Source organism: Triticum dicoccoides, chromosome 3A (assembly GCF_002162155.2).
Source record: "Triticum dicoccoides isolate Atlit2015 ecotype Zavitan chromosome 3A, WEW_v2.0, whole genome shotgun sequence".
In the NCBI taxonomy this organism is placed as follows: Eukaryota; Viridiplantae; Streptophyta; class Magnoliopsida; order Poales; family Poaceae; genus Triticum; species Triticum dicoccoides.
The window spans coordinates 245,150,384-245,172,217 of record NC_041384.1 but is presented as its reverse complement, the minus strand read 5'-3'; the positions used below and the strand labels follow the sequence as shown (position 1 = coordinate 245,172,217).

Genomic DNA, 21,834 nt, shown 5'->3' with positions numbered 1-21,834 from the left:
TCAGGTAGGGGGTACCGAACTATGCGTCTGAGGATCGAAGGTAACAAGGGACAGGGGGAACACGATGTTTACCCAGGTTCGGTCCCTCTTAATGGAGGTAAAACCCTACGTCCTGCTTGATTGTATTTGATAAGTATAGGGGTTACAAGAGTTGATCTACCTCGAGATCGTAATGGCTAAACCCTAGCTGTCTAGCCTCTATGGATTCTGATAGCCTCTATGGACTAAACCCTCCGGTTTATATACACACTGGAGGGGCCTAGGGTTGTACACAATCGGTTTACAGAGGAAGGAAATTACATATTCAGACAACAATCTTGCCATCCATGCATAGGAGAGTCCTACCCGAACACGGGGGAAGGCCTTCTGCCTTATATCTTCATGGTCCAACAGTCCGACCCATGTCACATAGCCCGGACACACGAGAACCCCCTAATCCAGGACTCCCTCACTCGTCATCTTCACCCTCCGAATCCTCCCCCAGCGCCCAGAAACGGCCGCCACACCCATGGCCAGGACCCACGTCACTGGCATGTCCTCCCCGCTCGCCCCACCCGGCGTGCCGGCCGCCGGTGTCTCCCTTCCGGCGGCGGCACACAGGATGAGGGGCGAGGCGAGCGCGTCGGGAGAGCTTCTCTCTCCAACGGTCATTTCTTCCTCCTTCATCAATTTGTGACATACAAAATCCAAACCAAGCAAATTTATCTAGTATTACTTAGTCTAATCCAATGTATATTTTACTATCTGCAATACTTTGAGGCAATGCCTCTTCTTTCGTTTCAACGACGTATGATTATGATAATATCTTTGTAGATTGTGTCTTAGTTAATAAATTGATGAAATATCAATAATTGTACTCCATTTACCTAAGGACGAAATTAGCAATATTTATTCTCTTAGATGCACAAACATGTATAGTTAGCACTATTTTTCTCTTAAATGTACAAACATAAATAATACTATTAAATATAGGCTTACACGAATCTTGTAGCAACCCGTATTTTGTGTAATTCAAAGAGAAAGAAAATAGGATCGTGATAAGTGTCACACATGTGGCACAAACACACGACAACTTTCAACGATTTTATGGCAAGTTTAGTGTCGCGATGATGACAACTTTAGTTGTCAAGCATGACAACTTCTTTTTGGATGATAAATTTCAGTTTTTTCTTTTCAAATAACAACTTTAGTTGTAAAAAATGCCAGGATCAGAGTGCTTCGTGCCACACATATGCCATTTATCATTTGAGAGAAAATACAGTTGACGCAAGCAGCAGTACCGGACGATAGCCTACATGAATCTTGTAGCAACTGCTACAAAGCCGAACCGCGACACTTCATTGGTGACATTATTTGAAACACTTGCTATGAGTGGTAGAAGATGGGGAACAATAGTTTTAAGAGAATTACCCCCGACTTAGCTCGAGTCCAGGTGGCACTATAGATCTGGCGGCCGTCTTGTGGGTTGTGACGCTGATCCACAACTCTTGTAACTTGTGACTACTCTCTATCTTAATATATCGGCATATAGATCTCCTGCGTGTCAATCTAATATGTGTCATTTAAGTAGAAACACAAATTAGGGCGTACAAGATTTATTTAACCCGTTGCGATGCACTGGCTTTTTTATTAGTTTAGTGTAAAACAATGACAAAGAAAATAACACTTGTCCTAAGCTGTACCGGACGGTAGGCTAGCAAAAGTGACGATGCGTGGATGAACCCTAGCAGAGAAATCTGCAGACGCAAAGTCCAACCCGGCCCATCACTTCCCGTCACCGGCACACCACAGCGCGGCACATCATCGCCTCCCACTCCCCACCGCTGCACGCACACACGCTCCCCACCCCACCCCCACCCCGTCGTCCTCCCTCCTATTTAGCTTCCTCATTTCCGTTTCCCACACCCCTCCCTCACCCAAAAACGCACGCCTCCGATCCCCACGCCGAGACGGCAGCCTTAGACCTAGCCACCACAGCCACCGTCGGACAGTGACCTCCGCGGACTCCGCAGGCACGGGGATAAGGTAGGTCCGGCACGCCCCCGATCACCGCGGCCGCGATGCTTTTGCTGCCCGACGTCTACCGTAGAGTTGCCTGTGCCGCGATTTAGCCTCGCCTCAGCGCGGGGAGCTCGATCGGGCCCGTGGTGGTAGCTCAGGCCGCCAACGCGGTGCCCGTTCCGGCGTTTTAGGATTGGAATGCCGTGAAATTCGGCGCGTTCGCGGCGGGGTCGCTCGGGGTTCGGGGGATCTCGACGTGCTGGGAGTTCGCCGGATCTCCCGAGGATGCTTACGTGGTCGTTTATGGGTAGATGATTGCTTGGTTTGTTCTCTGATGGTGATCGGATCTTCGGTTTTGCTTTCTCGTGGCTTGTGCTGTGCTTAGATCCTTGGATAAGGAGGCGAAGTAGAACGATTTTGATGCATTGACGCTATTGTGTTGCAATCGGATGGGTGATTTGACGATTAGGGGATGATACCACAAGCTTCTAGTGCTGTGATTCTTTTGCCGATTGCATATATACCGAAATGGGTTTTGTATGAATAATTTGCATAGCAAATGCAGCATGCATTTCCAGTTCAAAGTACTTGTCAACTTGTCATCTCATCGTGCTGTTCAATACCCGTGATCTGGTATTTGTGTTTGTTTGTGCTCTGTAAAATAGAACGGCTTACAGATGCATCATTTAGTTAATTTGTAAGGTCGCCACTCTGCCATTATGTTTTGCTGTACCCCTGGGTGTTTGTGTTAGACAGCACTTGTGCATTATAGAAAATCCAACAGAAACTTCTTGGTAGATGATTATTTGTCATTGTGCTTCTTTAGCCATCACTGAGTCTTGCATTTCCATCCGTGCAGATCACTCAACCCTGGGCTGATTGTGGCTGGTATTGGCGATTTAAGTGTTTGTTAGGTGTTTTCTCTTGTGTCTTGTGTCTTAATCTTTGATTAAGCTTCACTGAAAAGACTGTACCTGAGAAACTCTGTTGTTGGAACATTTATCTTGTAATATGAATGTATTTTGACAATCCTTCTTCATGTGCTAGAATCATATATTTCAGCTTCAGAGCTTTTATGGTACTTTTTAAGTTCCCTACTGAAGCGAATACCTAATGCATTAACTTTAAGTTTGTGATGACCATTCATGCAAATTCGTGGATATTAATTCAGAACCTGGTGGCATATTAATCCTGGATACTTGATCAAAAGGAAAATTGGAGCTCCTTGTTCATGTCTTCAATGGAGAGCCTAGCACAGTTAGAGGTGTTGTGCGAAAAGCTTTACAACTCTAGAGACTCGGCTGAGAGAGCACATGCAGAAAGTACGCTCAAGTGCTTCTCAGAGAACAGTGACTACATTTCGCAGTGCCAATATATATTGGACAATGCGTCAACTCCATATGCCTTGATGTTGGCCAGTACAAGCTTGGTGAAGCAAGTCTCAGACCGCAGTCTTTCTCTGCAATTGCGCCTTGATATCCGTAATGTTTCTTTTCCGACAACATAGCATGATATTGCATGTCATTGAGTTTTGATTCTTTCAACTGTTGCATCTGCATGTCATGTTGGATTTATGTCTCTTTCTATATGTTCACATTCATGTACAAGTTGCGTGTTGTACTTGTCATGTTAAGTATAAGTTACCAAATGTCATGTACAAGGTAGTTGGGCATTTACAAATGTTAAGTATAAGTTACCAAATGTCATTGAGTCCTTAAACCATAATGGTTTTGTTGTTTCCTTGATTCACAGCTTATTTTATTTGTCCTTAAAAGCATTTATGTTTATTACAAAGATGAAATGATAATTTACGTACTCTATGCTTACCTTTTTTTTGTGCTTCTGTAGCATACCTGGAAGGGATAAGTATTTATGTTCATTTTATCTCAATTTTTATGTTTATGCATTTTAGCCGAAATAGATAACTTATTTATCTATATCCTCCCTAACACACTTGTGCTCTGCGCCATCTTTTTGTTGCTAATTAAAGACTAATCTATTTGTAATCTGTGTGAAGGGAATTATGTCATGAACTACCTTGCGGCAAGAGGACCTAAATTGCAGAACTTTGTGACTATTTCCCTAATTCAGCTTGCATGTCGGATAACAAAATTTGGATGGTTTGATGATGACAGATTCAGAGAGATTTTTAAAGAAGCAACAGATTTCTTAGCTCTTGTAAGTATTTCTTGCGTTTTTTTGCATTCGTAATGGAGTTGCCTAATTTCCTATCATGTATGAAGTATGGACTCCATACCTGGGACAAGTATTGTTGCTTAAAGTAGAGTTGTGTCATGTTTTAAATAAGGACTCCATACTCATAGTTGACTGAAACCTTCTCCTCAGAACCAACCGTCAAAATATAACCAGCTGTGCCAGATACACATGCATCTGTGTGTGAAAATGTATGGATGTTATGACCATTGTTTATAAGGTGTCCTGCCTTGGATGCTTAGGTGACGCTTAGGTGGCAAGGTGCCCAGGCAACGCCTTGCAATTATGCCCGCTTTAGGCACTTAGGCATCGCTTAGGTTCAGGGCGGTTGGTGCTTGCCTTAGGTCGCCTTACCGCCTTATAAACAATGGTTATGACTCTCATTAGACGGAAAGACGGTATTTTGTAAGCAAAATATATAGTGCTTAATTCCTGATGGCTTTAAGAATTTAACTTCTTGGAGGTATTTAACAAAGTTATTATGTTTGTTTTGCATCTCTTTGGTAAATCGAACTTGATTTTCTCAATGTACTATGAGGAGCAAGCACCAGCTTTCAAGTTTAACAGTGTTTCAGTTGATAATATTACTGATAACTGGTTTGGTTTGAGTTATTTGATCACATTTTTAATTGCTCCAAAATGCACTTTCTTGTGCTGTGTACTTGTAGTATAGTTATTTCCATTTTCAGATACAAAAAAGCAAAGAGGGTGACAAGTCAGTGTGATGAATTGTACTTTCGAAAGCACCTTTGGTTTTATAAAGCAGAAGTCTTGTTCATGCCAAAACCTGATTGCATGTCTTTAGCATGTAGCATAGTGCCAATTACAATCAACCTATTTATGGAAAGCAAATTGAAATGAAGCAGGTTTCCGCAATAAAATTTCACTTGGAACTTTTTTAAATCATGCCATGTCAAATGTTATCTGATTCAGTTTTCTAAATTTGTTGCTTATGCTTATGTCTTCAGGCATCTCAGGATCACTATTTAATAGGATTGAAGATACTAAATTTTCTCGTAATGGAAATGAACCAGGTGAGATCTGGAAAATTTTCTACTGTATATCTTGTTTCCATAAACGGTTTCTTCTCTATTCAATATAGTTAGGCATTTATATTAAACACTTAATACATTGGTTGACTTCCCAAAAAAGGTATTGACATTGTTCCTTCTATAACGCTGCACAATATTTTGTTGTCTAACGTTATTTGTCATGCACAGTTTTATTGACGTACATATCTAGCTTCCATGGGCATAGAACCACTAACACGTACATTCATCGGAAACTGCGTGTGAGTTAATAGTGTATAAGTACTAGCGAACACGATGGACTTACGACTCACCATTGTTTATAAGGTGTTAAGCTGACCTAAAGCGCTCCCGCAAAAAAAGGCGACCTAAAGCTAGCACCACCTGCTCTGATGCCTAAGCGCCTAAAGCGGGCATATTTGTAAGGCGCTGCTAGGGCGCCTTATCGCCTAAGCGTCTAAGGCAGGATGCCTTGTAAACAATGTGGCTCACTACATTCATACTAAATAAGAAGTCATTATTGGCATGCAAAAAGAGCATGCAGTCCTAATGGTTAGAATATTACTCCCTCCATAAAGAAATATAAGAGCGTTTAGATGACTAAAGTAGTGATCTAAACGCTCTTATATTAGTTTACGGAGGGAGTACTGTTTAATCCCACCAATATGAATAAGCGGGTGTATTTAATATTAATTAATAGGGATGGTTGGCTCATCGATGTTCAATCTCCATTTATATCTCCATGCTAATTTTAGAAACTACAAGTTTAAGTTTGAGATATACGGGGAAAGTGGATCCAATCATCCTGATTATTTCCCTCAGATTTGAGTGCTATCATTCAAAGTTGGTCTCTTCTCCAGACAGCCTGTATCTTGTACATATTCAGAGATTAATTACTGGTTTACATCTGTTGTATGCGTGCATGCTTTCTTATTTTTGGAATAAATTCTATAATTTACTCCATACCCTATATGGATTCCACGTGTGCACTAACTTTTTAGAAGGGATTTAGTATCAATCGTAATAGGTGCGGCCTCACTTAGTTGCTAGTGGGCGAACTCTGACAGTTTTACAACTGCTTGAAGCTGTTGCAGGTCATCTGTTAGTATGACCTGTCATCCAATCTTTTTTATGGCTCTCTTTTCCTTTTCCGCCTTTTGTTGTTACTTCTGAATAGATGATTGAAAGTTACTTTCAACTCCTCATAACGGGAGTTCCGTTTGCATAGAAGGTGGAACCAAGTGTCGTGCTCTTCATAACATGAATAAAGAATACACATAGCTTAAGAGTTGGGGTAGGCTAGAGTTGAAACCCATAAGATCTTGAAACCTAGTCATTGTTCTGGCACATGGATAGCTAACTTTCACGCACTCCTGTCCATGGCTAATTCTTTGGTGAAGCTTACTAGCTTAATGCAAAAGAAAAATATCCTAATTGCGTCTCCTACTAGTTTCAATCGAACATATTACTTCTTTGTGTTTCTGTAACCACTCTATGAATAGTTGGACCAATTAAAGTTATCGGTATGCAGTTAACTGTTCTATTCATATTGGAAACTACCTTCAGCTTTTGGTGTTTACTACTAGCATCATCGCTTCTGGTCATGATTTTTAGTTGTTATAGTTGACTTTTTTTTCCTTTTTTCATTGCTATTATAGTGTAATGCTCATTTCTTGTACCAATCATTTTCCTTTCTTAAGGCATACTGTATGAGGAAGTTGAATGTTTATTATCTTTTTTATGCATGTAGGCGAACTCTGCAATGCCTTTGACACTTCACAGAAAAATTGCAACTTCATTCAAGGATCAGTTTCTTCTGCAGATTTTCCAAATTTCTCTTACCTCATTACACCAACTGAAAAGTGAAGGTGATGTTTGAGGTGTTACGTGGGCATGATTTGTCATTCCATTAGACTTCATTAGAATACCTACTCTGATTTCATTTCTACCAACTAATACAGTTCTTCTTACATTACAGTACCGGATGAGCTAAGGCGTGTTCCTATTTCGCTTGCATTGAGGTGCTTGTCATTTGACTTTGTTGGTTCTCCAGTGGATGAGAGCTCTGAAGAGTTTGGAACAGTGCAGGTATATTGGTTGCTTAATTGTTAGCTTCCTATTAAACGGACACTTTTTTTTTGCCTTTTCTTGTAGTTTACGCATATTTATATCTTCATGCAGCTTCCTGCATCCTGGAGGCCTCTCCTTCAAGATCCTTCCACTGTTCAGATATTTTTTGATTACTACAAAGTCAATGATACATCTATTTCAAAAGAGGTACATTTTAAGTGTTTTGAATGCTGTGTGATCAGTAGTACATTCTGCAAATGTACCACCAGTGACCCACTGTTCCACATGCTTAAACGACCTTTTGATTGGCTGGTTATTGTATATTTATTATTGGTATGTTACTAGCTATTAGAACCTGCAAGTCATGAAATATTGATGTTTAATATTTTGATTGACTCCGATGTAGGAGCAGTATTTTCCTGGTGATATCTGAGTCTGAGAAGCATATTTTATCTTTGTTATATACATCGATTTTTCTTCTTCAAGAAATGCTTGCCTTATGTATGTGTGCATGGACCTTGTTTTCTACAGGCTTTGGAATGTCTTGTCAGACTTGCTTCTGTCAGGCGAAGTCTTTTTGTGGAAGACCCCGCCAGGTCCCAGTTTCTCTCACATCTGATGTCAGGCACCAGGGAGATACTCCAAACAGGCCAAGGTTTAGCACTTCTACATTTTGCTCGCAAGATTGTTAATAGTGCTGTTTTTCAGTTCAGAACAATAGTCTTGGATTGAAGTCCTTTAGTGAAGGGAACAAGCCTGTTATTCACCAGTTAAGAAGCATTTAAGTTGACTAGCTAATTACTACTCCCTCCGTTACGAATTACTTGTCGCAGGTATGGATGTATCTAGATGTATTTTAGTTCTAGATACATCCATTTCTGCGACGAGTAATTTGGAACGGAGGGAGTAGTTGCGTGAACCTAAAGTCTTGAGTTGAATTACAAGTCACTAGCAAAAGGGCCCGTGCGTTGCAACGGAGGAAAAAAAACTCAAACCTGCAACGGAGGAAAAAAACTCAAACCTTCAACTTAAAGGTATTTTTGTTACGAGCATGTATGTAAAGCCGATCATGTTATCATGACCGATGTCTTCGCATCTGCCAACCATGCCTATTTTTTATTTAGTACGACACCATTATCACTGTTGAAAACTTAGGAGATTCACACGGTTAGTCAAAAATGCAATACATAAAAAAGAACATACACAATGTGTGAAGGCCCGTCGGGGCACACTGTTTCTGAATAAAGGCAGCCGCGGCTTGGCCTCGTGCGGTCTCGAAATACAAATTTGGAATAACGTCTATAAGGACCGAGTCAACCAGACCTTTCCTTGGAACATGGAATTTTCTTATCCCCGATTCTTTACTTTTTTCATAAGTGCAACATGGCTGGGCATCTTAGGCTTCTCTTGCGTCAGTACCACATATGCTGAACTATAATGTTTGTTTCATATTATTTTTGATGGTCATGTCATCATGCTTTAATTTGAAATGTGGTTGTTTAAAAACACTCACTTGAAATCTTATTAAATTTGCCAACCCAAAAGAAATTCAAACAAATAATTTGTATGGATCTTTGATCTAGGGAATTCACATGGTGGTTCTATTTATAACTCATGAACATAGCCTCCCAATAATATTAGGTGGCTAAAAACAAATCATTTCATTCATTTGGAGTTAACCATAACCCACTTTCAATTTAAACCTCTTAACTAAATAGTTGGAATTATATTTGTATAGCAGTGTAAATGTAAGTTCCACGTGGAATAATTTATTTGGAGTTGGTACAACCCAAAATAAAATAGTTTTTAAGTTCTTTTTTAGACAAAGTTATTAAGTTCTTATAAAACAGCATATACCTCACCGCTCTCTCTGTGTGTTTCTTTTTGGCCCAAGCAATGCATAGCAGCAATTTGCAGGCCCCTTTTCCTCAGCCCATCACCAGCGGCAGCCTCCCTGAACCTTATCCCGATCCCCAAATTCCTCTCGTATTTCTCGATCCCGTGTGCGCCGCCACACTCGCACACTCACAGAGGTGAGGTGCCTTGCACCCGATCCCCCACGCAGGCTCGCTGCACGGCCACCCGGCGACTGGCCCGGCCGCACACGCCGACGAACCCCGCCGGACCGCAGTTGGCCTCGCTCTTCCTCTCCTCCTCTCCCGCTGTGCATCGCGTCACCATGCCCGAGCTGCCGCCTCCGGCCATGGCAGCCATCGCCCAGCTGCGGCTCCCTCGCGCCCCCTTGTGCATCCGGTCGCCCCTTCTTCTCCTCTCGTCGCCCAACGCCTGGTCGCCCATGCCGCTCACCTCAACCACCTCTGATGCCCGCACTCACGCGCAAGGGCGCTCACCTCTCCACCGAGCGTCGGCCCTGCCGCACCGTCCGTCCTTATGAATTTTCCATCCAAATCTCGCGGAGGAGTCCTCATGGCCAGCGGCGCAAGGCGAGCAAGTGGAGCTGGTGCAAGGCAAGGAGGAGGCCCACGGCGACGGAGCTGCTCGTTATTGTGGTGGCCGGAGGTGCTGCACCAAAGGACGGGTGCAGCAGCACGCTGCCCGTGCGGAAGGAGGGGAGGCGCGAAAGGGCGACGCACGCCGGCGAGGGAAGGAGAGGAGGCGCAGACGCCATGGAAGGTGCGAGCTCGCGTCGCGTGCAAGCTGGGAGACGGCGCAAAGCAGCTGCGGGGGAGAGGAGGGCGATGCGAGGGACGTGGATACTGGATAGAGAAGAAGGAGCTGGCTGCGGCTGGAGTAGCGGCGCTCCGCGCGATGGCCAGTTTTTTTTCTTTTTACAAAACGAAACGTTCTGGATTGACTAAAACAGGGACTGCGGGTTAATAAAGAAAAAACATAAGGACTTTTTCGCAAAAAAGCCGCGACGGTGAACCCGAGAGACTCAACCCGTGCTTTATTATTAGGGAAAGATAGCTAAATTTATGTGCAAGGAGAAGCCAAACTTACCCATGCACCTGTGGAAAGAATTAAATAATTCTATGTAATTTATTTTGACTTACCATTAACAGGTCTCGCTGATCATGGAAATTACCATGAGTTCTGCCGTCTTCTGGGACGCTTTAAAGTGAATTACCAGGTTGTGATATTGCTACTTAAATTAAGAATAACCCTACTTTAATTCTTGTCTATTCTGTGACTAAAGATATGTTTATGTTTGTTTCTTTAAGTATTTAGTAGACTATAGACAAACTTATCCATTGCAGTAATGATAGTGGTGCAACAGTTGTGAAGTATGCATGTAGTTTTCCTACCCAAGTTCGCTCTCCTGGCATGTTGGATGCATGAGGTAGTACTATTTTGGTTTTGTAGCTTCTCCAAATCTTTTAGCTTTATCAATGACAAAAATCGGTCAACCAATTATGCTACACTTGAGTTCCATCATTCTGTGCTGTGACTGCTGATGTATTATTTGAAATGTTAGCCATAAACAAACATCACTGTACTTGATGGAACATTGTATTCATATCACGATCATTATTCTTGTCAATGTCTTAAGTGGTGACCTGTTGTGGTTTATGGCTCCCCCATGCATGATGTTTTTTTGGGGTTCATTTTTGTAAATAAACTTGTTGCTGGATAATGACATCTCTCAGTTTCGTATGGTTGTAGTTCTTGTTTTTCTCTTGCCAAATATACCATGTATTAGTGAGCTATATGACTTATTTCTGTTGTTATGTTCAAATTGCCATTTTACTTGTCTTCAAGCGAAAACATATTAATGTCGTTTTTCTATTCAAAGTTTGCCATGAATTGATTTGTTTAGTCAAAAATAGTGCAACTTAATCTGTGATTTGTAATTGAAGCAACATCCTATCAAACTGTATCATATTTATTCTGTGATACTCCCTAGTTGTTTATTTTTGTGAATCTAATTTATGTCATATTGGGAATACCTACATCCTGATGATTTGGTTTAAATTTGGTTGTTATCCATTTTCGGGTCAATTTATTAATTAGCTTACTTCATGGTTGTACTGGCATCCTTCAGGCTAGGAATGATTCAATTTTTTATTAAATGTTTTGAACATTTGATCTATTATACCTCACAGTTATCAGAGCTTCTGAATGTTGAGTTCTATGGTGAATGGCTTGGTCTCGTAGCAGAATTTACAACTAAATCATTGCTATCATGGCAGGTTTGTCTTTCTTCTTGCTCACTTAATCTTTGTTGATTGTTGTCTGTTATGACTTTGGTATGTTACCGATTATTTATTTTGTAGTGGGCCAGTAATAGCGTCTACTATCTTTTAAGTCTCTGGTCAAGGCTGGTGACATCTGTGCCTTACTTGAAAGGCGATACACCGAGTCTGCTTGATGAAACTGTACCCAAAATTACAGAGGGTTTTATCACTTCTAGAATTAATTCTGTCCAGGTACCTTCTTCTGTGAGAGGTCAACTACTTTTTTATTTCAGTCTAAGAAGAAACTGTTTGCCATTTTTATTATTATGTCATTTCTGTTCATCACAGGCCAGCTTTGCGGATAACTCACCAGACCCAGATAATCCGTTAGAAAATGCGGAAAGTCTCCAGGATCAGCTGGAGAGTCTTCCTTATCTTTGTAGATTCAAGGTGCTGCTACATCATAAATTTTTCTTTCTGATTTAATATATTATATCTTTTGTATTCAAAACATTGATTTGACTCAGTAAACATGTACACATTCGTTAGTAGGATTTAGCCCCTATTCCAGTTTTTCAGTAAATGTGGTTAAGGGTTTGCATGTGTCAGTTTTGGATCGAGCATGTGATATGCACCTTTGTGCTCTGACTAGCATGTCCAGTAAGTTTATGTATTCAACTCAAGAGTTTTCGGGCTGCCAAAACTGTGCAATCTACACAAAGATAATGCAATAGATGACCATTCTGCTACTCATCTTCATTTGTTAAGATGCTGAGAAACTGTTTGCAACCTCAGAATATTCTTACATTGAGTGCTTTGTTTGAATTCAGAGTCTACACAAAGATAAGGCAGCAGACAAGCATTGTAGTCTTCATCTTGTTGCATTTGTTAAGTTGTTGACGAAATTTTAGTGACCGCACATGATATTTTTGCTGAATCAACTGTGTTGTTCAACTCTGAGTTTTGGACTGACTGATGTAAAGGACTATATGTACTCTACACCCTGAGCTATTAGAGAAATCTGGCCAACTCATGTAAAACTATTTTTAATTACATTTCAGTATATGAGATCGTTGAGGTATAAAATTCATCCATAATTCTTTACCTGTACTATTTCTTACTATGAACCATGATACAATTTCTTCCTTACAGATTATAGCTGTATGCCCTTCAACTCGGTACGAGGGTTTGGTACTTTGATTAGGATTGTTCTACCGATTCCCATAATCATCACCCCCCTTTTCATCGATTCATTTTGATTTATATTTTTATAGAATGGTGGACGTATATATGAAGGCTTATAATTCCTTCAATTGAGATTTGGATGGAGTTGTTATGCATGTCCAGTCACCAGTCACCACTCACCACTGAGTGTTTATATCTGATTTCATTGTTTCCTAAACGCTATTGTGCCTTTTTAAATAAGGTTTTTGGCAAAACTTCTGCTACTTTTTTATCTATTTGCCTTCTATAGAATTACTTCAATCACAAGTGATTTCTTTGATAGTAGTATGCAGTGGTTAAATGATTGTTCTACCAATTCCTGTAATCGTCGACCCCCTTTTCATGGATTCATTTTGATATATATTTTCATGCATTCATGGATTGTTATACATGTGTTTATATCCAATTTCATTGTTTCCTAAACGTGATAAATATAAGTTTTTTTGTAGCAAAATGCGTGCTTCCTTTTATCTGTTTGCCTTCTATAGAATTACATCAATCACTGATTTCCTTGACATCAGGATGCAGTAGTTACATGAAACCCCTTAGGACACTGTTGTTTTTCCGGCCTGGCTTGTTCGCTGAGAGGCTTTGTGACCTCTTGTCGGCCTTCCCTTCTATATGTTGTTGTTTCTCCCAAGAAATTTATATGCAAGGCTTTGCATGTTCTGTAGAAAAAGGAAGTCCTTGTTTCTTTGGGATTTTTGGACTTGCTTAAGTTTTTTATATTGCATGCCCTGATAGTTACTTTCTTTTGATGAGTTTGCAGTATGAAAGCTGTAGCCTCTTCATCATTAATATCATGGAGCCTCTTCTACAAGCTTATACGGTATGTCAGTCTTGTTTCTCATTTTTCTTTTCCCAGAAGAGATTCAAAGTAAAATATTTGTACAGGCAAGGTCAAGATTACCAGCTTCTGGAGATGCAGCTGAGCTGTCTGTCATTGAAGGGCAAATTGCATGGATGGTCCACATAATTGCAGCTATTCTCAAGATTAGGCAGACTGTTGGTTGCAGGCGAGTAATTAATTTTGTTGCTGTTTGCCTTCTCTTTTTCTAATATATTCTTTTCACTAACAAGGTTCGCCATTTTCTTCTGCAGCCAAGATTCACAGGAGTTATTCGATGCAGAACTTGCGGCTCGTGTGTTACAGTTGATAAATATTACTGACACAGGGGTGCATGCACAGGTTAGGTGAAATTATCTCATCGCTTGACATGAATGATGAGCTAGTTTGCTTGCAGGAAGATTTTCCTTTTTTATGTGCTATCTGATATACGTAGATGCCTGCGAATGTAGTATTGGACTATTGGTAATGGTATTAGACATGTTCTTTCGGTTTTTGGAACAACATTATTTTTCAAGAATCTTCACAGTTTAACAGTGTTGACCTTTTACCCAACTATACCATAAATGTCCAACCACCTATTTCTCCATTCCCTTGTAAAATTGCAACTGCCCTGCTTCAAATGACTAATTTTGGAAGTGTTCAGTGCTCTTTACAGCAACCATATTTTTGTCCCAATGCTACCTGTTACATTCACTTTAGGCAAAATAAACTGAATTTGAGGGTATAGTGAAATGGTAGAAACAGCAGCCCCCATAAACACTTGCTGTTTGACGTGCACCCTAATCCAGTGCCACTTGTGTTTACTGAAATAGTCTACTTGTATGGGCTAGAGTCTGAGTAGACATTCAGTTAAGCCGAAAACTTGGTTTTGGTTTTTGTACTAATGTGCATAGTTGAAAGCAGCAACAGAAGCATCTAGTACTAGTTTTTTGTAAACAGAAACTTTGGTGACAATTCGGCTTGGGTTTTTGGTTAAAACACAATGCACATCAGATCACGTACAAAGAATTGCAGCCTGCAGTCTGAACTATGGACGTGTTTTTGGAGTTGTCTCACCCTAGTGAGATTTGCGACCCTCTGTCCCACCTACTGTAGCACGCGTTTTGCCCAGGGCATGATGACTTGGCCTCATCCCCTCTTCCTTGGCTCAACACTGGCAGTCTGTTGAGGTTTGCAAATTCATAGCGGGGAGCTGGGGAGTAGTGCACGGTTTGCTCCAGTAGGGAGCTTTGACTGAAACACCTTACCATGCTACATGGTAGGACACATCTTTGACTTGAAGTGGTCGAAACACCTTACCATGCTACATGGTAGGACACATCTTTGACTTGAAGTGGTCGAAACACCTTACCATGCTACATGGTAGGACACATCTTTGACTTGAAGTGGTCAAACACATTATACACTCACCTGGAAACCCACAACCAAGAGATGCTCATCACACAAGGTATGCAATCAAGGGAGGAAGGCTAGGTTGGCAAAAATTGCTGGCCATATCAATGGCTGCCGTCGGCCTTTGCTCTCGCTGTGGCTGCGAGAGACAGAGGGAGAGGGAGAATATTCACAAGGAGTTGCTTGTGACATGGCAGCCTCTCCTTACGTTCTAGTGTTTGTTTGTTGAGGACTTGTGATTGGATCTAACTGCTGCTGATCTGGTGCATGTGCATGCATGATGAGGTTGGGGATTGTGGATGGCCATGGGCCCTGCTGTGATGCCCACAATCTGCCACGGGGCCATAGAGCTTGTTCCTTAATCCAAATAGTTTGCTTTGTAAGCCAATGTTCTGGTGGTTTAAAACCAACTTCACCAAAAATCATTTTTGGTTTTGTAAATTTGGTTCTGAGCAAAATCAGTTAATTCATCTTCAGTTTTGGTTTTGGCCCTATGGTTTTTACGCCCATTCCTTGGCTGGAGGTGAATTTGATGGATTGCGTTGTGAGAGTGAGGTTGATGTAGACAATATGGGCGAGAGGAGAAGACAAAGACTATTTGGTTCTGAGCAAAATCAGTTAATTCATCTTCAGTTTTGGTTTTGGCCCTATGGTTTTTACGCCCATTCCTTGGCTGGAGGTGAATTTGATGGATTGCGTTGTGAGAGTGAGGTTGATGTAGACAATATGGGCGAGAGGAGAAGACAAAGACTAATTATGTAGTTGCTTGCTCCTCATTAACATTGCTCATTGAAGACAGAAGATTAATTATGTAGTTGGTTCATGAATACGTGGGCTACGCAAACTTGATCTCTTAACTTCCCTTCAAAGATCTCAGCCTCTAGCTGCCTTAAATAAAGTTTAACTTTCACAATTCAAAGGTATTTAGATAACTAGCAGATTTCCACCCCCTTTGGGTGGGTGGAGCTTGTACCAGCAGAGCTATTGCCCACAGTCCCACATGGCATCAACAAAGCATGGTTTGGGATGATTATTATGACATAAATGTTGGTTCCATATGCATATATCCTACTTAGATATTATCTCTTGATGACTCAAAATTCTTTTCCCCCGTAGGATAAATTGTACTCCCTCCGTTCCGAATTACTTGTCGCAGGTATGGATGTATCTAGATGCATTTTAGTTTTAGATACATCCATTTTCGCGACGAGTAATTTGGAACGGAGGGAGTATGTGATATTATCTCTTGCGTTTGCTGAACTTGCATGAGTTTGTTGTTGTTCTTTCATCCTTATATGGCATGCCATCAGATCAGGGCTTTACTTTGCTTACCAGTATTTATTTATAAGCGGCGCAAGCTTATTATGTGAAGTGTAACTCATTATCTTTTCTTTGCAGAGATATCAAGAAATAAGTAAGCAAAGGCTTGATCGAGCTATTCTTATCTTTGTTCAAAATTTCAGAAGGTCATATGTAGGGGACCAAGCCATGCATGCTTCAAAGGTTTAGAAACATGAAATTATACGACAGACTGATATTATTTGTACTGTATCTTGATATACCCTTCTGTCATATTATAAAGCATTGCTTCTTTGCTGCAGCAGTTGTATGCAAGATTGTCTGAACTTCTTGGACTGACTGACCATTTAGTTTTACTCAACGTCATTGTTGGGAAAATAGCTACAAATCTGAAATGCTATGCTGAGGTGACTATTCATTTACTGATTTCAGCTTTGACTTTGATCTATAAGGTGTTGCTAACCTTTGATGTGTATACAGTGCGAAGATGTTATTGATCATACTCTGTCACTGTTCCTGGAGCTTGCATCTGGGTAAACTTGTAGATTTATGTATTCAGTTTCATTTTCTCATGTTCAGCATCATGATTTTTATTTTCATCTTGTATTGCCATAGCAGCTATATGACTGGAAAGCTTCTTCTCAAGCTGGAGAGTACAAAGTTCATTATCGCAAATCATTCTGTAAGTGCTTCACACTACTTTCATTTGATAGATATCTGTGCTTCTCGGTCTTGGAAATGATTCTGTTTTTACTATTCATACTGCCAGCGGGAAAATTTTCCGTTTCTTGAAGAATACAGATGTGTCCGCAGTAGAACTAACTTCTACTACATCCTTGGCTGCTTGGTATTCATGGAGGATGGCCCAGTAAAATTCCGAAGTTTCATGGAGCCACTTCTGCAGGTGCATAGCTTGTTATTTTTGCGTTAGTATAGATTTTTTATCACATTTGTTATCTAATTTTATTCTTTGTTTTCACTATAGGTTGCAGTTAATTTGGAGGCAAGTGCTGATGCTGCTTTCCGGACTGATGTTGTAAAGTACGCATTTACTGGTTTGATGAGAGATCTACGAGGCATTGCTATGGCCACAAACAGGTGTATTCTCTGAACATACACAAGTGTCCCAATAGTTTGTAAAATTTGGAGACTAACTGCTCTTTTGTTGATCTAATTCAGCCGCAGGACTTACGGCCTCCTATTTGACTGGTTGTATCCGTCTCGCATGCCTCTTCTGTTGAGAGCCATCTCCCTGCTGACTGATGAACCAGAGGTTGTCAATGATCACTAATGTTACATTTTTTGGGACACTTCGCTTTTATTGGGCTTAACCTTGTTATCTAGAATCCACGGCTTATTAATCTTCTCCTTATTCATCATCACATGCAGGTCACCACACCCTTACTCAAGTTCATGTCTGAATTTGTTTTGAATAAGGCTCAACGATTGACATTTGATTCGTCATCACCAAATGGGATCCTTCTGTTCCGGGAGATTAGTAAGCTGATTGTGGCTTATGGTTCACGGATTTTATTACTTCCAAATGGCACTAATATTTATAGAAGTAAATACAAAGGCATATGGATTTCATTGACTGTTCTTTCAAGGGGTGAGTATGCGTATTGTGTTTTGAAACATATTCTTTTGTGACCACTGGTTGCTTACGTTTTTGCCGATGTTAATTTCATTGTATATGATACAAATGCTCAAGGACTTATGTAGTAGAAGTATATTTGTTTCAACCACTTGAAAGAGATCCTTGTTTCAAGGGACTATTAAGGGCAAATTTTGTGAATTATACATTTTGGCTGGTTTCTGTGAAAGCCTTTTGGTTATAGGAGGCAACTTTATTCAGATTCTAGGAAATTTTACGGGGCCGTGTTTTTAACCTAAGCTCTATTTGCATTATTAGGGTTATAATAAGATAATAGTGCTGCCTAGTACTGTGTTTATACCGTTGTCACATAAAAATATTTGAATCGTTGTGGAATTGTAATCTCTTCTTGCCGATAATTTACTGTTCTTTTGACTGGCATTCACTTGAATTGTATGTGCAGCCCTATGTGGGAACTATGTCAATTTTGGTGTCTTCGAGCTTTATGGTGACAGAGCACTTGCGGATGCCCTTGATATATCTTTAAAGATGACCCTGTCAATTCCGTTGTCTGACATATTGACATTTAAAAAGGTATCGAGTTATTTATGCCATCTTTGGAATTTAGTTACAATTGTTTTTCCTATGTTATGTTTGTTAGCTATCTGAAAACATTTGTGGTAAGTTTTATAGCACCGAAGAAGTGAAGTTGTTGTCTCTTGTCACATAGAACGTGTATACTTGGCATATGCAACAGTTCGGTCATCAGAAACTGGACCAAAATTGTGGTGCCAATGCAGCTGAGTAAATCCTTTCTTAGTAAAGTAATCTCATGTATTTACATGGTTGGTGTGTTAAAATAATATGCTGTGGGTGCATATGCAACCATGGTTCACATACTGAACGGTCTATGGGAAAGTAGTGGTGTCCAGAATTTTTTCCATGAGGAATTTTTGTTATGTTCTATGACCTAAAGATTTAAAACAGTATAATTCGTATTCCAACCTGTATTATTCTACATTTCAATCAAATATAATATACTCCCTCTGTTCTTTTTTTGTAAGACGTTTTGGACAGCTGACACTGAACTGTTTTGGGCGCTGTGTGAATTGTCTAAACGTCTTATAAAAGTGAACAGAGGGAGTATGTAAAAACAGGAGTCAGGATTGTAAGCCATATCCTTTCTTTGTACCTTTTTTTTTTTTTGCTGTGCGTTGGTTATGATAGGTCGTGTCTAAATAGTAGTAGTATCTTTGTTTGTATTGTGGATCGTGTTTTTGTAGGTTAAACCATGGACTATATGCAAATACACTTTGTGGTCACTTAGGTGCATCTATTTTACATATCATTGCTGTTGATTTCTTTCAGCTTTCAAAAGCATACTATGGATATATGGAAGTTCTTTTCAACAACCATATCACTATCAATTCTGTCCTCAATTTGGACACAAGCACATTTGTGCATATTGTCACCTCGCTTGAATCTGGCTTGAAAGGATTAGATACAGGAATATCAACACAGGTATGTCACTATGAATCTCTTTACCACCTGGAAATGTTCCTGTAATGACAACATGACACTAGTAATGGATCAGTGCCTGAGCTATGGTTTTCTAAGGGATAACTTGCTTCACAACTTGTAACCACAACAAAGACTAATGAAGTTCTATTATCTACTATGTATATGCCTGAAGCTAGTTTATTATGTTTTGTTGCAAGAAAATCCTTCTATTACTTATGTATATGCCTGACACTATTGCTGTTTGGGTTATATGCATTCTATTTTTTTCTTTTGGCAGTGTGCTTCTGCCATTGATAGCTTGGCAGCTTTCTATTTTAACAATATAACAGCTGGCGATAATCCACCATCACCAGCTGCACTGAATCTTGCTCGACATATTGGGGAGCTCCCAAGTTTATTTCCTCAGGTTTGTGACGCTAATCTTTTGTACCATATTCGAAAAGGTTGCTTTGTAATGATAATAATAATATTTTTTCTGCAACAGATACTGAAGTCACTTTTTGAAATCATTATCTTCGAGGATGCGGGTAACCAGTGGAGTCTCAGTAGACCAATACTTAGTTTGACAATGATCAGTGAACAGGTGCCTTTCTTCTTATTGTTGTTGGTAACCATGTTCCCGTTCTCTCTTTCTCTTCCTAGTTCGTACTGTTTTCATGTAATTTTGATTTATTTTTCTGTTTTGGCGTGCAGATGTTTAGTGATCTGAGAGCGCAGATATTAGCGTCACAGGTTAGATTGCTCTTTTGCTCTAAGTTCCATTATACATTTTGTCCTTTCCCCTTCCTTTTCTTCATTTGTTGAACTTCATTTTGTCATCAGTGTTTAGGTCTATTTATCTCATGGCTAGGATATAATTTTCTTGAGTAAATATCAGAAAACAAGTCAAAAGTAAGCTTTTGTGAAATATTTTCTTGAAAGTGTAGCTCTGTCTATGATTTTGATGAAACAAATGTACCAGGAAAACTATATTTGAGATTTGTTATGACAATCATGTCGCATATCAAGTTTCGGTTGAATATTTGGTATTAATGATTTTCACTCTTATCAAATACTACCTCCGTTCCAAAATAGATGATTCAATATAAAGTTGAGTCATCTATTTTGGAACGGAGGGAGTAGATGGTACACATGGGCACATACATCTGACGTAATTCAGGAGGGCTAGGTTTCTTGTTCCAGGTGTTCTTCTTAGATGGTATTAATTTTTAGGATTGCACCAGAAACTGTGAATATGCAGATACCATCAAAGCTTTCAACAATGTTTGCTTGATATTCACATTGCAGAATAAGTAACTTCTTAAAAAGTGATCCTTATACATTTCAGCGACAGTTAATTCCGGACGGAGGGAGTGTGCTAGAGGCTGCAACTAGTCTAGTTTGAAGTTACCTTGTGATATCTTGATTTCACATGTAGTAAAGCATATCAAGTTGGTGTCGGTGAGGAAATATCATACATATTTCTAACTGAACTATCTTTTGATAACATCTTAATTGTATATAATACTGGAATATTCTATTTCAAGTACTCGCTTAGAGTTGTACTAAGTGTGTGACAATTAATATGGATCGGAGGAAGTAGCACATGTGAAATAAAAAATATACTGGGCCTCCCTGTCAGAAATAACATACTGGGTGAACTATTGTTTGTTTCCTTAAACAGGATATCTTCTGCAGTTTGAACTGTGTCATCTCACTAGAGTTATGCTATGATAGTTACACTGATCCTTCCAGTTTTCTTTCTTGTGTTACTGTAATTAACAGAGGGGTTTTTATTGATCTAAGAGCTAACACATCTGTTGTCTGCAGCCTATAGATCAGCAACAACGCCTCTTACAGTGTTTCGATAAGCTCATGACTGATGTCACAAGGAGCTTGGAACCAAAGAACAGAGACAGATTCACTCAAAATCTCACAACATTCAGACATGATTTCCGAGCAAAGTGACAGTCGTTCAGAATTACCTGCAAGTTTGAAGCAGGCGCTTCTGCATTGCTGTAAATACCAACTTGTTTGCCTCATAGGAATCACCATTCGTTGGAAAAAAAATACTTTTAGTTTGCATTGGCTGAAAGATATAGGGCTCTGTCGCTCCATGCTGTGGTGAAAAGCAGTTATAAGTCTCTTAGCTTGTTGTCCGTATCAGAATGGTGAATGGTGGGGATTGACTTGTTTTACCTCCTTATCCCTTTGCTTGTACAGCAACATTCATCGTGATTGCTGTTTCCCCAAGTTGTTAGGGGGACAACAGCCATCACTTACCTAATTCATTGGTTTAAAAGTTAGAATGGAAATGATGTAAATGGCCATGTTGGCTTGCTAAAATGTGGAATTGGTAGTCTGGGAGGGAGGGGAAAATCTTGCCCCATGTACATCAATACCGTCTTTTAACATCTTTTGTACAGTATCAATCTGTCGCCATATATTGTTTGTTGTCTCTGTCGGGTTTTGTGCAGGTGATGGGGGTGGCCGCCAATTTATTCAGTGGGTGCTTTGCAGAGTTCT

At 40.0% G+C, this 21,834-nt stretch overlaps 1 protein-coding gene across 5 annotated transcripts; it reads left to right on the top strand.

The window, feature by feature from the left end:
* Nucleotides 1-1,876: 1,876 nt before the first annotated feature.
* Nucleotides 1,877-21,740, top strand: LOC119268008 (exportin-7-A-like). Of its 5 annotated transcripts, none has more exons than XM_037549495.1 (30): nucleotides 1,877-2,025; nucleotides 2,861-2,889; nucleotides 3,173-3,482; nucleotides 4,019-4,179; nucleotides 5,184-5,249; nucleotides 6,994-7,111; nucleotides 7,222-7,331; nucleotides 7,425-7,520; nucleotides 7,845-7,968; nucleotides 10,337-10,404; nucleotides 11,378-11,464; nucleotides 11,549-11,701; nucleotides 11,798-11,899; nucleotides 13,443-13,502; nucleotides 13,568-13,689; nucleotides 13,775-13,862; nucleotides 16,314-16,418; nucleotides 16,517-16,621; nucleotides 16,695-16,747; nucleotides 16,833-16,896; nucleotides 16,984-17,118; nucleotides 17,200-17,312; nucleotides 17,394-17,487; nucleotides 17,604-17,823; nucleotides 18,272-18,402; nucleotides 19,177-19,329; nucleotides 19,607-19,735; nucleotides 19,814-19,912; nucleotides 20,023-20,061; nucleotides 21,139-21,740. In XM_037549495.1, the coding sequence occupies exons 3-30, from the start codon at nucleotides 3,233-3,235 to the stop codon at nucleotides 21,274-21,276; spliced, it is 3,183 nt and encodes a 1,060-aa protein (XP_037405392.1). In that variant the 5' UTR covers nucleotides 1,877-2,025; nucleotides 2,861-2,889; nucleotides 3,173-3,232; the 3' UTR covers nucleotides 21,277-21,740. The 5 variants fall into 5 exon arrangements, with proteins under 5 accessions (XP_037405392.1, XP_037405391.1, XP_037405390.1 ...); XM_037549494.1 differs by having other exon boundaries at nucleotides 2,861-2,915; XM_037549493.1 differs by having other exon boundaries at nucleotides 2,861-3,079.
* Nucleotides 21,741-21,834: the final 94 nt, after the last annotated feature.

Excerpts from the sequence above, each read along its gene's own strand:
- LOC119268008 (XM_037549496.1), top strand. The coding sequence starts at position 3,233 with ATGTCTTCAATGGAGAGCCTAGCACAGTTAGAGGTGTTGTGCGAAAAG. Across the intron at positions 5,250-6,993 it reads TCGTAATGGAAATGAACCAG|GCGAACTCTGCAATGCCTTT; the intron begins GTGAGATCTGGA and ends TTATGCATGTAG. Across the intron at positions 11,900-13,442 it reads CTTATCTTTGTAGATTCAAG|TATGAAAGCTGTAGCCTCTT; the intron begins GTGCTGCTACAT and ends ATGAGTTTGCAG.